The sequence below is a fragment of the Terrapene carolina genome, unplaced genomic scaffold (genome assembly GCF_002925995.2).
Source record: "Terrapene carolina triunguis isolate 2854851 unplaced genomic scaffold, T_m_triunguis-2.0 Scaffold33911, whole genome shotgun sequence".
Taxonomy (NCBI): Eukaryota; Metazoa; Chordata; order Testudines; family Emydidae; genus Terrapene; species Terrapene triunguis.
Window position 1 is genome coordinate 13,721,068 of NW_020698262.1, and position 15,262 is coordinate 13,736,329.

At 59.8% G+C, this 15,262-nt stretch overlaps 2 protein-coding genes across 2 annotated transcripts; one reads left to right on the forward strand and one right to left on the reverse strand.

The window, feature by feature from the left end:
* Nucleotides 1-184: 184 nt before the first annotated feature.
* Nucleotides 185-7,089, forward strand: LOC113409614 (cyclin-dependent kinase 10). The gene is made up of 14 exons (XM_026663742.1): nt 185-280; nt 1,540-1,612; nt 1,966-2,037; nt 2,220-2,322; nt 2,658-2,739; nt 3,355-3,422; nt 3,654-3,706; nt 3,830-3,899; nt 4,056-4,115; nt 4,402-4,525; nt 4,599-4,738; nt 5,368-5,420; nt 5,502-5,623; nt 6,473-7,089. The coding sequence occupies exons 1-13, from the start codon at nt 185-187 to the stop codon at nt 5,603-5,605; spliced, it is 1,098 nt and encodes a 365-aa protein (XP_026519527.1). The 3' UTR covers nt 5,606-5,623; nt 6,473-7,089.
* A 703-nt stretch (nt 7,090-7,792) lies between these two features.
* On the reverse strand, nt 7,793-12,475 carry LOC112103469 (spermatogenesis-associated protein 2-like protein). The gene is made up of 3 exons (XM_024195264.3): nt 12,437-12,475; nt 11,584-11,890; nt 7,793-10,595 (listed from the first exon to the last, which is right to left on the reverse strand). Exons 2-3 carry the CDS (start codon nt 11,887-11,889, stop codon nt 9,471-9,473), a joined length of 1,431 nt encoding a protein of 476 aa, XP_024051032.2. The 5' UTR covers nt 11,890; nt 12,437-12,475; the 3' UTR covers nt 7,793-9,470.
* Nucleotides 12,476-15,262: the final 2,787 nt, after the last annotated feature.

The following is a 15,262-nucleotide window of genomic DNA, read 5'->3' on the forward strand; positions in this document are numbered from 1 at the left end:
CCCCCCCCAGGCAGCCCCCCCACCGTCAGCCCTTAGCCAGCAGGCCCTGCATAGCAACCGTTGCTAGAGACTCTGAGGGGAGGGTGGGCTAAGTCACGTACTGCGCCGGCGCGGTGAAAAGGCACCGGGTGCTGCACATGCGCAGTGGTGAAGCGCGAGGCGCCACCCCCCGGGTACGGGGATCATGGCGGAGGCCGCTTGCCCCGAGCAGGAGCCAGAAGTGCTGCGACTCAAGCGCCTGCGCGGCGGGGGCTTCTTCCCGGTGCCCCCCGGGGACAGGGTGAGCGTGGGTGGGCCGAGCCCGAGCGGGAAAGGGTTAAGGCAGCGCCCCCCTATGGCGCCTGGGGGGAAGGAGGGGCGGGGTGAATGGGGAAGGGTGGGGCAGGGGCGGAGTGGGGGAGGGGTGAATGGGGAAGGGTGGGGCAGGGGCGGGGTGGGGGCGGGGTGAATGGGGAAGGGTGGGGCAGGGGAAGGGTGAATGGGGAAGGGTGGGGCAGGGCAGAGTGTGGGTGGGGCAGGGGAAGGGTGGGGGCGGGGTGAATGGGGAAGGGTGGGGCAGGGCGGAGTGGGGGAGGGGGGAAGGGTGGGGCAGGGGCGGAGTGGGGGAAGGGTGAAGGAGGGATGGGTGGGGCGGGGTGCGGTGGGGTGAAAGAGGGAGACCCCCCCAGGCTGTGGAAATCATGGCAGTGACAGGCCAACATTTGCTCACAATTCAGTTCGCACGTTTGCACGTGCGTGGAAATGACACGTGTGTTTGCAAACACAGAGTTGGGCACATCTGTCCAGATGCTGGGCACAGCCCAGTGATAGCTGGCGCGGGGCGCCATTGCTCTCACGCCATTTCACAGAGCAAATCAACCGCAGGTTGCCCTGCGAAGCGTTGGCTATAGTGTCCAAACAGTAATATTCCCATGAGCCTTACGCTAACTCTTTGCTTCTAGCATCATGCCCTGGGCCTTTCTGAAGCTCTTACATTTGCTGTCTAGAGGCTGAAATGCTGTCAGATAGCTCTTCTACCTATAGTGCCGGGGTTCTCAAACTCCATAGCACCATGCCCCCTCTGACAACAATTACTACACCACCCCAGGGCGGGGGGACCGAAGCCAGAGCTTGTTCAAGCCCCAGGCAGGGGGGCCTGTAACCTGAGCCCAGGGCTGAGCCCTGCCACCCACGGCTTGGGCTTTGGCCCCGGGCCCCAGCAAGTCTAACATCAGCCCTGGTGACCCCATTAAAAGGGGGTGCCAACCCACAGTTTGAGAACTGCTGCTGTAGTTGTTAATCATGCTTATCACCCCAGTAGCTGAGCGCCTTCCAGCCGTGCATTAAGCACCATAACTAACATCTGTCTTGTGGTGGTTTCATGCTGGTGGGATACAGCTGTGTATCTGGCTAGCAGCAATGACATATTCCAGCTTCTGGAGGGCTCCAGATAAAACTAACTTCACAATGAAAATCATAAGCCCTAATCATTGAACACTGCCCCCAAGACAGCTCTGGGGAGGGGGCTGGCTGCTCTGTGATATGGCTCTCTGCTTTCAGCTGGGAAGGTGCCGGAGCGTGAAGGAGTTTGAGAAGCTGAATCGAATTGGGGAAGGGACCTATGGCATCGTGTGTAAGTGTTGTATCTGCTGCAGGCTTCAGCAGCGGGAGCCGGTTTGCTTCCTGTGGTGGGGGGTGCTGACAGCAATACCTCATGCCCCAGGACACTGGAAAATACTCAGTGGCACAGGTCCCTAGGTGTAAGGGCAGCCCCAGCACAGGCTGAAGCCTATCTTGTCTGTTCCCCAGTGATAAGCACATCAGTTGGAGGGGGGTTCACTGTTACCCCTCCTTTCCCCCGCCAGTGTTGAGAGGTGATGGTTAATGGTTCACTTGGTGACCGGTGTCAGTGGTGGATCAGGCATTCGCTTTGCTGTGAGGCTTGTCTTCCAGGTACTGACCACATGGTGTGTGTTACTGTTTCAGACCGTGCTCGAGATACCCAGACGGATGAGATTGTGGCACTAAAGAAGGTGCGGATGGACAAGGAGAAAGATGGTAAGGGGAGAGCTGAAGGGGAGTTGCTCTTCCTAGGAAGCTCTGGGGTTTTAGGGGTGGGGAGGGATCTCTTAAAACACTTCAGAAATGTGCTTAGCCCTGCACAGCCACATCAGAGCCTCCGGTCAGGCCAGGGGACTGGAGGGGGAGTTCTAATGCGTGACTCAAGTACCACTCTGCAGGAATCCCCATCAGCAGCCTGCGGGAGATCACCCTGCTTCTGAAGCTTCGGCACCCCAATATCGTGGAGTTGAAGGAGGTTGTCGTAGGGAACCATCTGGAGAGGTAACAGTCCCATAGTAACAGAGGGTCCTGTGGCACCTTTAAGACTAACAGAAGTATAGGGAGCATAAGCTTTCGTGGGTAAGAACCTCACTTCTTCAGATGCAAGTCAGGACCCTCTGTTGCTTTTTACAGACTCAGACTAACACGGCTACCCCTCTGATACTTGAGTCCCATAGTACTGGCTCTGCACCTGCTCTCCCTTCGGGAGGAATGTCACAGTATCTCCCTGCCCTTGCCCTTGGCAGGAATGGTAGTTGGATGACCCGTGGTGGTGGGGGTGGTCAGCACAGTGGAACTGCAGTGAGGTGACTGACTGTGGTGTGTGTCTCCTGCAGTATTTTCCTGGTGATGGGTTACTGTGAACAGGATCTCGCCAGCCTTCTCGAGAACATGCAGACGCCCTTTTCTGAGGCTCAGGTACAGGTGGATTGTGCCGGTGCATTACAACTCCCAGCTGTGAGAGGGTGCTGTGGCTCTAGCCATTGCGGCAGGCTACCAATATACTGCTCAGCCTACAGCCCAGGATGCAGATTCCAGCCCAGAGCATTGAGGCAGTCTGCATCGGTAGTGTCGGTGGAGCTGGTGGTGGGCACTGGGAGACAGATGCCAGTCTGTAAATTGGCTGCCAGTCATCAGGTCACATGACCTCATTTCATCATAACTTAACGACCTCTGTCCTGTCTAGCATAGGGTAGAATAATCTAACCCCCTTGGCCCTCTGTGATATGGGGCATTGCCTGCTGCCTGCATTAAACCCTGTTTGCATCGCTGCAGTTAGAACACCCCTTTGTTGCAATGTTTTGGGGCTTGGGCTCCAAACTAGGGCGCACGGCTTTGCATTGACCTTGAGCTTCTGCATAAAATGAACCAGGGCATAAGCTGTCAGCAGCTGTTAGTCAGATTGCTTAATGCTCAACTGGAAGGCACTGAGATACTGGAGTGATGAGGGAGGGCAGGGTAGGAACCTTTGCAGATACATGTTAAGTACTAATGTGATGCTGTCTTGCTAATCCCGTCTCCCACCATGCGCAGGTGAAGTGTATCATCTTACAAGTACTCAAGGGCCTTCAGTATCTTCATGAGAACTTCATCATCCATAGGTAAGGGGCAGAGTGAAAGGCACTGTGGGTAAAAGGATTGTATGGGAGGGGCACTGGGTAATGGACTGGACATTGGGAGCCAGCTGTGCCACTTGGGCTGTTTCCTTGGCTCTCAGTGGGACAGAGGGAGGCCCTCTTGGAGCAGCAGGTACTTTGGGCAGCATGGAGTGGCCCCACGTGAAGCATTGCCTCTAACACAGCCATCAGTAACTGGCTTCTTTCTGATGGCAGGGATCTGAAGGTGTCTAATCTGCTCATGACCGATAAAGGCTGCGTGAAGATAGGTGAGCTCCCGTCACCTTTGCTAATGCAGCTCCAGAGGTGCTTCCAGCTTTCTCATTTTGTAATACAGAGGCAAGGGCAGTAGCTGGCCTGATTTTTGACCTTGAATCTGCCCTCTCTTGCAGCGGATTTTGGGCTGGCTCGTGCTCACGGAGTGCCACTAAAACCAATGACCCCTAAAGTCGTCACCCTCTGGTGAGTAGGCTCTGCTTAGTCCTGAGTGAGTCACCTTATCGTGGACCCCCTCAGAGGCCGTGGGTCAGCCCTGCAGTCAATCTGGGTGAATGAGACAATGGGAAGCATCTGGGAGCTCCACCGATTCGTAATTCCTGCATTCATTACATTGTACAGGTACCGGGCCCCAGAGCTGCTGCTGGGAACGACGACCCAGACCACGGGCATAGATATGTGGTAAGGGGCTCTCGTATTGGAGAGTAATGCTCTGGCCAGGAATTTGCAGTTATGAATTTGCAGAACTAGCTGGGGGACAGCCAGGGGACTGACGGGGTCAGGGCAACAGCTCGGTACTTCAGGAAGCAGTGTTCACATCTGTATAAAGATCTCGTACTGAACCAGGGCCAAGGTGGGTCTACAGCAACAGGAGGGAGCTGCTGTTGGGGGCAAAGGAGGAGGAGTCTGATGCAAGGGATTCGTGCGCCTGCTTCCCACTAACCCAGGAGGCCTATTCCCTCCCTAGGGCAGTGGGATGTATCCTCGCGGAATTGCTGGCCCACAAGCCGTTACTCCCAGGCAGCTCAGAGATCCACCAGATTGACCTCATCGTGCAGCTGCTGGGGACACCCAATGAAAACATCTGGCCAGTAAGTGCTCGCTCTGCATCCCCCACCCTGCCACACTCTTCCCTGACCCTCGCATGTCTCCCTTTCCCCCCAGGGCTTTTCCAAGCTGCCCCTAGTGAGCCAGTACACCCTGCGGAAGCAGCCCTACAACAACCTCAAGCACAAGTTCCCATGGCTGTCGGAGGCTGGGCTTCGCCTGCTCAACTTCCTCTTCATGTATGACCCCAAGAAGAGGTAAAGAGCCATCTGCAGCCCAGCGCAGGCCATGGACCTGCCAGAGTGATGTGGGGCCCGGGCTCCTCAGTGTATGGGGTGGGGGTGGCTCCTGCCACCCTCCCGCCAGGCAGGGCTGTTCCCCTCCGCTGTAAACAGCTGCAGTGCGTGGGGGAGCTGTCAGCTCCCAGGAAGCACTGGGGCCGAGCTGGGGGCTCATTTACATTGTAATCAGCTCCTCCCCTGAGGCTAGAGCAGATCAAGGCAAACCAGCAGGGCCAGCGGTGCCAGTTCCTGCAGTGCTGCCTTGCTCCCGGGGCTGATCCCCCAGGCATTGCTGCCCTCTTTACCCCAAGACTGTGGGGGTGTCTGACCGTTATAGGACCAGGTTGTACTGCTCCCCGGCCAGATGCCGTTGGGCAGGCAGGGCCTCAGGGATTATGCAGAAGGAGCCCAGCGTGGGATGTACTGCGCATTGCCCTCTGGACAGGAAGTGAAAGCAGGGGCATGGTCACAGCTTCGCTGAGCTGCTTGGGCACAAGGAAGGTCTCACGTCTACAGAGGTTTCCTGAAGAAGAAGAAGAAGAAGAAGAAGAGGGAGTGTTTGTGGGGACAATGGACTTTTTTGTAACCTGCATTTGCCTCCCCAGGGCGACAGCGGGAGACTGCCTGGAGAGCTCCTACTTCAAAGAAAAGCCCTTGCGTAAGTGACTCCTCTGCACCATTGGAGCCTACGGGACTCTGAGCCCTTCCTGAGACTCATTTCCTCTCCCCTTCTCCCCAGCCTGTGAACCGGAGCTCATGCCCACCTTCCCCCACCACCGCAACAAGCGAGCTGCTCCCGCCAGCGCCGGGGCAGAGAGCCAGGGCAAGCGCGGCAAGCCCTGAGGCTGCACGTTCTGCCAGGTAAGAATTATCTTCTCTCTCCCCTGGAATCGGACCAGCAGTGACCCAGCCCTTCAGTAACATGACAGGGGAGGATACGCCTCTCAATTCAGGATGAACTGAGTGCTTAGAAAGTGCAGGGCAGAAGCCCCTGCCCCAGCCCTGACCTGCAGCCTCCCACGCTGCCGTGCTGATGCTCCTCCCAAACAGCACTACCTGCTATTCCAGCCCTTGGGCCTTTCCTGGCTTGAGACTTTCACAGCTGGCAAGGGGTTGTGATGAGGACTGGACAGAACCACAGGTGACTGGAGGCCACAGCACTAACGGGCTGTCCCACTTCACTTTCTGCCCCAGGATTCTCAGGTTAAACTGCTTGCAAAAGACTGGAGCCTAGCTCCTGTTGGGAGTGCAGACTAGGAGCCCGTTTCCCCAGTTACTTGCCAGGAGAGGAGCCTTGGTGTACTGGCCTGTCTGGGAGAGGCACAGCCCCATCTGTGAGTGGGGGAACAGACCTCCCAGCCAATGTACTGCTCTCGCCCTGGAAGGCGCCCGCTCCGTCCTATTGGCCTCTTCAGTCCCTGGGAAGTTTAGTTTGTTTTTATGTGCAGACTCTCATGCCCAAAGGCTGCACGTGTCGCCAGGCGTTGGGGGTGCTCTTCGCTGCCCGAGTGAGCATGCGATCTGCAGCACTCCCAGCCCGGGGCCCAGCTCTGCTGCCTCTCCCATGCCCCACAGGGCTCAGGCCATGCTTTGGAGGACCCTAAGTTCCCACCCTACTCCCCAGAAGCTGGTGTTCTCCACAATGGCAACAGCCTCAGCCAGTCTGTGATTACTCACTCCCTCTCCTCAACGTGTGTTCTTCTGCTTAAGCTTTGGACAAAGATGCGGATGGAGGGAACATCCAAAACAGAGGATGAGAAGGCGCTGGGAGCTGAAGGATTCGTAACTAGCTGCTATAGGACCCAAGGCAGACGCAGCACAAGCTCCTCTTGACCTGTCGATGTTCTCAGGGTGCCTCTTGCTGGGTGGTCCAGTGCGTGCTAGGACGACAGTACCCCGAACTTCCACTCAAATGCAGCTGCTGGAGACACGCTCGAGGGCTGTGGATTGTTCTATCATCTTTGCACCAAGAGAGCAGTCAGAGCAAACTTAGTATCTATCCTGCGTCCCTCTCCACCCAGTGCCAGTCGCATCCTTCATGGCGGCTGGCCCATCACCAGCCCCTGGGGTTGGATCCTTCTAGCTGGCAGAAGCTCCAGGGAAAGGCCAGTGTGTGAACACATTCCTATGGGCTGAAAGGAGCCTTGAACCCTAGGTGGGCAGCCAGGGGCAAGAGGTGCCGGCCGACCCTGAATGGCTGCTGGGTTTGTTACAAGCTGCACTGCAGGCCTAGCCCAGCTCACTGTTGATCGAAAAGTCCCTTGGTTCTTTGTTCCTCATTGTGGTTCATGTGATCCTGCCCTCAATAAAATGTCGTGTTAGTGTCAGCTGTAACGGATAGTCCTGCAGAGCTGCTCTCCTGGCCAGTTAGCTTGTTTACCCCAGGCAGCCGGGCCAGCACCAGCGAGGAATGTCTGCTGTGTGTAGCGTGTCTCAGCCAGATCTCTTTCTGGGTGTCACAGCTATCCCTGCACAGGACGGGGAGCGCAGAGTCCTGGAAGCACAATGTAGCGACCTAGCTCAGAACTCTTCCCCCCTCCACACCGAGCACCCTGGGGCCACAGTGACAAACATGCCCAGCCCAGCTGCAGGTGAGGGGCACTGCTTGGTGCTCTCCCAGTGCTCAGCCAGTGTACTGCAGCAGCGACATCACTTCCTCCAGTAGCTGTGCCACCTCAGCAGGGGCCTGAGCCAATCCTGCTTGTCTTGTGCTGAGATCTCAAGGCTTCTGACTCATTCTGCTGTGACACACTGCACCCTCAGCAGCTTGGGTAGCCACAGCTTCCCCTCTACCCGTCATCGCCTGGAGCTTCTTAACAAGATCACCCTCTGTTAATGAGCCACCAACATTAGCGAGTTAAGGACATGAAAGTCTGAAGCAAGAGCCACTGGTAATGGGCAGGTGGAATTTATGTGGCATAGGATGAGTTCATACTGTTCCTGCTCCCACACCCTGCCCAGGAGCCAGAATACCAGGCTAGCAAGAAAAACACTTTATTAGGTAACTGTGGAGGTGATAGACAACGTTCTTTCTTTGTGGTGAGGTGAGGGTTACCAGCAAGAGCTGAGTTGGGAAGGGGGCCTTACCCAGCCAGAGGGGCTGGGGTACTTGGCCAGTGCAGACTGACAGTGGGCCAGCTGCAAGGTAGGGGTGCCATCCTATTGCACACTCTCCCCGTGCCCTGGAAGGTACAGCACTCATCACCACTGGATTTGACCTGGGGTTGGTTTTCAGGGTGGCTGTTTAGTGCCTGGCTGCTGGCACTGATTCCAGCCACCTCACACTGAAACTGGGGGCCACCCGCAGTGTTCTCAGCTTCCCCTCCCTGAGTTTGAGCCGGGAGCCCTGGCAGTGCTGCTCTAAACAGCATAGCAAGAGGGGGACATGCCCCCCCCAGGCAACAGCACCAGGCAGCTCCCTTTTTGGCTTTCCTGGGTCCAGCATTCTGCTGCCTTTGAGTTTCCAGCTGGGTGTGCACATGGGGAGGGGATAGGCTGTCATTTCCAGGAGCCAGTGCCCACTCCACTTAACCCTTGATACGGGAGGGAGAAGCTTTGCTCTGCCCCAAAGCACTCACCACCTTCCCAGGAAAGGTGCAAGCAGTGACCTAGGCGGAGGAATAGAGTCCTGAGACATCAGAGCTGAGCCCTGGGGAGATGGTAACTGAATCCCTAAGGCTCTGCTGACCAAGGAGCTGGAACATCAGCCATAGGACAAGGGAACTCCTAATGCACTGCGGCCCATGGGACTAACAGTGTAACCCTTCCTCCAAAGCTCCAGCAACCATTGAGTCTGGAGAACCCAAAGTGCCACAGCCCTCATGAGGACAGGGATTTGGTACTAGGGAATACTGCAGGGCAAGAGCCTAGCTTGCTAACTCCCTGAAGGCTGTGAACTCGCCCAGAGCAGCTGAGGCAGGCAGGGTGCAGGAGACACATCACCCAATAAAGGGCAGATGCTCAAAGCGTTTGTCATTTCCTTCTGACCCGTCAGTCTGGGGCAAAAGCTGCTCTAGCTCAAACGCCCACTGCCAGAAACCCAGACACTTCTTCCCCTGGGCACCTTTTGTCCCACCCAGAACCTTAAGGCCAGTCAGCCTGAGCAGCAATGGGTAGGACCAGCATGAGCTGGGAAACAGCACGAGATCATCTCTCCTCTCATGGCTGGCCTTTGGTGGACAGTTAATCTGTGCTCCTCTCCTGGAGCAGGGGCAGAGCTGTCCACATGGGCCATGCCACAGAGCAGCATCCTTCCACCAACTCAAGGGAATCGCTTGAAAAAGAGCAAGTCTCTCGTTTCTCCTTGTCCTTACCTAGGTCCAATATTTCAGGCTGTCCTGAGAAGCCTGTGAGCTAAGAGGCCCCAGCTCCTCTGGCAGAGGGAAGCTAGAGCTGTGACTAAGCAGGGCCAGGAGATCATGCCAGAGCCACAGCGGAGGCCAATCCCTGGAACTGGCTCAGAGGAGGTGGGAGGGAAGAGTAGTAGTGTTGAATGTAGGGCAGCTACAGCAGGGGAGGATCTGGGCCGAGTCTCTACAGAGCACCGCTGTAGCGGGGTGGGGGGAGGAAATCAGCTCCGCCACCAGAGGCTTCCCCTAGAACAGAACCGGGTGGCATCCGGCAAGTCCTGATGCTTCCCCCGGAGGTAGGATTTGGTTGACACATCCCACAGCATTTGCAGGCACTGGGGAGGCAGCTCGTCCTGTAGCTAGGGCCGAGCCCCAGAGCCTTCGTTCAGCAGCATGTCCACCTCGGTCCTCTGTAACCACAGGCGCTTCCGCTCCTCGCTCTGCAGCTCCTGCATGCAGTGGCTACTCCTGCAGGTCTGCATGGCATCACAGCAGCTGGCGTGGAGCAGGCAGCATGTGGCACAGCAGTAGGAGGGGAGAGCACCTCGGACCAGGCATGAATGCAGCTGGTAGCACGGTAACTCCAGCACTTCCCGTTCGCTGCTCTCTAGCCATGGGGCAGCAGGCGGCAGCTCCCGTGGTCTCTCTGCAGGCTTGGGCGAGAAGCTGGCAGCTCTGCACTCCGAGGGCATAACCTTGCCAGCAGAGCGGGGCATTAGGCAGCTGGCTGCCTCGTGTGACTCGAGCACTGCAGTGTCAGAGGGGGAGCTCAGAGAAGGGTTTGTGCTCCCCATGTTCTCAGGAGAGACCGAGTCACTGATCCTGCTAAGCGCCCCTCTTAAGGAGATAAAAGAGAAGGCGGCAGCCTCTGAGTCGGGCCCATTTCTATAAGGCTGCTCCTGGCCAGACTCATTAGCCCTCTGGTTGTCCCAGATCCTTCCCTCATTTCCCCCGAGATCCTCAGGACCAGGTCCTCCAACAGCCTCACCCCACAGGTTGGGGGGCCTGTGTAGCTCCTGGGAGGACAAACCCCATAGGGATGATTGCAGCCTGGCTCCCATGGGGTCACTGTACAGGGTCGCAGCCTCTGGGCTTTTCAGCTCCTCCCCATAGAGATCAATGCTTTCAGCACAGCCAGGAGCCACCTTGGCTCTGGGCTCTCTGCCTTTCGGCCACCTTGCAAGTCTCCGCAGCTTCTCCACACAGCCGTCCAGGTCCCTGGTGCCCCTCCGCACCCGCAGCAGGTCTTCAGCAGACACTTGGCATGGCTCCAGCTGCCACAGGATCTCCCCCAGGATCTCACACTCCACCCTCGCTGCAAAGAAGCCACAGGCGGCTTGGACGAGCTCAGCTCCCGGGGGTGGCCGGGACACCACGAGGTGATGGTCGTCTCTCTTCACATATCCCATCCTGTGGAAGCTCTTGGCGATGTCACTGTCTGACAGCGCCGCCTGCAGGGAGTGCACGTACACCCCCGAGAACATCTGCAACAGCAGCACCGCGTTATTTGCTGAGCACGCAGCTGACCCTCTCCCAGCCAGTCTAACCCGGTGACCTCACCACCCCGCCTCCGCCCCACAAACACTGACCCAACGAGCAGTCAGCACCACCAAGCCCACAGCAACCTGAGAGCAGCTTGAATTCTCAGCCCCTGCCCAGCAGCCCAAAGCAGAGACACCGCCACCACAGCCTCCAGACTGCCCTAGTGGGGAGGGCGCTCCAGGCAGCACAGCCACCAGAGGATGCCACAGCTCCCAGGCCTGCCAGGCAGGGTAGGAAATTCAACTCCCAGGAAGGCAGTGGAGTCAGACCGGGGAAGTGCCCCTCCTCACCTTCCTAACATCAGCTGCGGGTGCCTCAGGGACCTGCCCCGTTGCACTGGGGTTCCTTTGGAGACACGGCCCACTGCATCAAGGGACTAGCTGGTCCCAGGTCCTACACAGCCCTGAGCCCCCAGCCTATTTCTGTGACTGTCCCAATCACGTTGCTAAGATCCTTGAACCCGAGACTGTGTGATGGCCACACAATCAGTGACGCCGCCCAGGGACGAAGTACCTCTGCCCCTGGGTGTTCCAGCCACTCGGGGCCATACAGGCACAGGCGGGGTTTCCATCGTGGTGGGATCCCTTTGTCTAAAGGCCCAACACACACCTATGCTGCTGCCGGAGGGATCATTCCTGACTCCCCGTCCTGGGGTTAGATCGGGGGTGGGTCTCTAACAAATCCCAGATCTGTCTGGGCACGAGTGTAATCATCAGCTACACGAGGGACTGGCCCCAATATTCTAGCCCCCTGGGGAATTTGCACCCCAGGGAATCTGTGCTGAAGTCCCTGGAGTGACCCTCTCTCTCTTCAGTGATGTGCTCGGCATGGCCCCGCACCCTGTTTCAGCAGCTCCCTGTCTCTCTCCAGCACGCCCAGGAGAGACACCGGTGCAGCCAGGCGGCACCATGACCACACACCAATGCTCACCTTGATTGTGCTGAACTCCTTGCGCCAAGGGAGGAGGTGCAGATTGACAGCTGCCAGCTCAAGGACCTCAAAGGCCCTGGCCAGCCCCCTGAGTGCCAAGGGCAGGGCCTCCCATCCCCGAAGGCTGCTGGCGAGCACGGCAAAGACGTCGTTCCTCAGGGCGTAGTGCAGCTCCGGATCCGCCAGCAGGTGCTGCCGCAGCAACTTCCTCAGGGCCAGGTCAGTGCAGACTCCAGAGTGGCCCCTTCGGAAATCCCTCTCCAGACATTTGCGGTACTCCTGCTGCACCAGGGAGCTGGAGCCCATCCTAGAGCCGCGGAGAGGGCAGGGGTGAGCGGCTAAGAGCCCAGGAATGGCAGCACCCACCCAGGGCCACCAGAGTGTCCTGTGCAACCCAACCAGGGGCAGCTCTGCCCTGCCCTGCTCCAACTCCACCATCGAGAGTCAGGACAGCTTCCCTCCCCCTTAGCGGCTCACTCAGGCTCTGGAGGGGGTCTTCTGCCCCACTTCTCAGCAGCCAGTGCCCGGCCTGGGGAGGGGGCTGGGAGGGGTGGGGCCAACCCTTGGCCTCTCCCTCCAGGACAGTCCCCAAAGCCACCTTTGATACACAGACATACCCCGCCCCCCCCCCCCCCCGGTATAGGGGGCGAAGGGGGGAGGGGCAGAGATGGAGACCCCTCTCAAAGCCTATGGGGTAAAGGGGGAGGAGACACAGAGACCCCTCCCCCATCCTTAGGGTAAGGGGGGGCTGAGAGGCAGAGGCCACGCCCCTCCGTGGGGTAAGGGGGCGGAGGCCACGCCCCTCCGTGGGGGAAGGGGGGGCTGAGAGGCGGAGGCCCCCGGCACCACTCACCTGCCGGCCCAGGGTCTTTCCGTTCCTCCGCCGGGCAACAACTTCCGGTTTCCTCTAGTTCCGCCCCGTGGCCAGTGGAGGTCACGTGCCGAGAGGCGGGGCTGCCCGGCGCCCCGCCCACTGGCGGGTTAACCCCCTCCCTGCCTGCCCAGGCGGCCTGTCTCGCCGGGGGCCCCCGGGCTCAGCACTGGCTGTGGGTGGGGGGCTGCAGGGAGGCCTGGTTCCGCGTGTGACCCCTGCGGAGCCCAGAGAGGGGGGCTGGGCCTGGCCAGAGACCCCGCATAGGGACCCCTGCCTGGAGCACCCCGGGCACCCGCCCACCTGCCCCCTGGGCAGGGCCCCCCACGCCCAGGGCACCCCCAGCCCTGGGGCTTCTTCCCACACCCCTGTCCCACCCAGAGCCGCCCTCCCCAAGGCACCCCCAGGCCTGGAGGCCTCTGCCTACCCATCTGCCCCGTCCCACCCCAGAACTTGGCTGGGCCAGTGGGAGGGCAGGAAGCCACTGGCCACACTAGTGGTGCCCAGCAGGCCAGGGTCTCCCCAGGGCACCAGTGCCTTCCCTCAGCCTCCATTCCTGGCCTCCCCAGAGGCCTCGCTAGCTGCTGCCACCCCCGCGGCCCATGGGCACAGCATGGCTCCGCTGACTGCAAGGCACAGTGCCCCAAACCCTCCGTGCAATGGGGGTGGTTGCAGGTAGGGGGTAAATGCACCCACCACAGGGGAAACCCAAGCACGCTGCAGCCCCTTCCCCACCCAGCCTTGGCCAAGGTCCCAGCTCGAGACCCTCAGCCTGCCGTGGTGACAGCCCACCAGGCACCAAGGGGGAACTCTTGGTTCTAACGCTAGATGGGGCCGTGGGGCTAGAACCAGCCCCACCGAGCACAGCGCCGGGGCGGGGAGCTGTGGCCACCGGAGCAGGGTTATGCCCAGGCTTTGCCCACCAGGGATGCAGCCTATTGGCATCATAGGAGCTGGCTGCAGCTGCCCTTGTCTTTATAGTGAGCTCCTGGGGCGGGGCCAAGCCTGCCACAGCGGGCACTGCCTGAGAGCAGTGCTAATGCACCCGCAGCGCAGGCCAGCCGGCCCGCGGAGAGCGCAGGTCCCAGGTTCTGCTGCAGGGCGTGGAGGGGCTGTGGGCAGGAATGTTAGGTCGGCCTGGCCGTGGGAAGCACACTCACATTGGAGGGGGCGATGTAGGGGGCTATCCGGCTCCAGGACTGGCAGTGCTAACCTCACTGAAAGACAGACACCCCTCCCGCCCCAAACACAGGCACTGCTGATCCCATTCCTGGGTGTGGGGAAGGGATTGTCTGTGGCACACACCTGGGTCAGGCCCTGGTCATGCAGCCGGTCCCCCCAGAGTGCCCTGCAGCAGAGGGGCCCACGAAGAAGCAATGAGGTTGGATATTCCCGTGGCAGAGATCCCGCGAGGCCATTCCACATGGCAAGAGCGACAAAGGAGAAGGCTCTTCCATCAGTGGTGGAGGGGCAGAGAGGAGGTGACTGGGAGCTGGAAGAGGAGCAGAGAGGTTGGCTGGGCCATTTTGAACCAGAACCTGACGCCCAAGGGGAGCCCTCGGCAGCCTGTGGGCACATGGCTACGCTGCTCTGGGTGGAAGGAGGTAGGCATCCCGCTGGGCGGGCTGCACGGCACGGAGCTGGGGAGCTGACGGGACTCGAGCGCAGGCCGCAGCACGTGTGGCCGGCGTGACGAAGAGCTCGGGAGTGGGGGGAGGGCTGACGGAGAGTTCAGGCTCATGGGGCTGGGCAGGAGAGGAAAGGGAGCTCGGCTCATGGTTGCTCCTTGTGCTCAAGAGAAGCAGTTAAGGGGAGGGAAGTGGAGGGGAAGCCGGGAGCCTGCCGTATGACACGCAGAGAGGGGCAAGGGGGAGCCAGGGGCGAGCCAAAGGAGTGTAGAGCCGGGGAGCTGCCTCCCAGAGACGGAAGCTCCGAGCCCGAGTGGAGGGAACGGGAGCGAGAGGCAGACGGGTCTGTGGCTTGAACAGAGCAGAGGGCGAAGGAGTCAACAGGACAGTGGTCTTGGTGCAGAGGAACCCCACCCTGCCCCGAGTTAGCGCCCGGTCCCCACTGTGCAGCAATGGGGGCATCCCGAAGGACGGGGGGGCCCCGGGTCAGAGGCTGCCCTGCCAAGAGAGCGAGGAGGGGGCAGTGGGCGTGCCGGGGAGCTGTCTGTGCAGAGCACGGCCCAGAAGAGGAGCCTGAGATCAGAGGTGGCGGCTCCCTGGGGCACTCCCAGAGGGGGAGCTGGACACAGAGCCCAGGCAGGGGAGAGGAGGGAGTGGGCAGTGAAGAGCTGCAGAGGGAGCGAGCGGAGAGGGCCTGGCTGACCTCGCTAGCCAGGCTCTCTGCTAAATGACTGCCAGGAGGGGGCAGTGACCGAGGGGAGGGCTGGCATGGACCACACGGGCCGGAGCTGAGTGGGGAGGAACGGCCCCAGGAGACTGGCAGGGTGGTGGAGTCTCCCAGAGGCAGGGGTGGGAGCCCCATCCCTGAGACGCTTATGGCTGGACTGGCCAAGGCACTCAGCCCTGCGCTGGCATCCAGGGTGGCCCGACAGAGCGTTTGTCTCAGGGCCACTGAGTCCGAACTGACCCTGAGCAATAGTGAGACAGGAGGCAAAGGACGGGTGGGGGCAGTAGCAGGAGGCGGGGCTAAGTGGGTGGTGGGTGTGGCCGTGGGAGTTGGAGGTGGGGCTAGGTATGCACCTTCCCTACTTATTTCCCTGCCTGGGAGCAGCCACAGCCTGGCTGGTGGCTGGCCCTGGCGTGGCTCTGCCATTAGCCTGGTCTCCATCTGGCCGCCGGG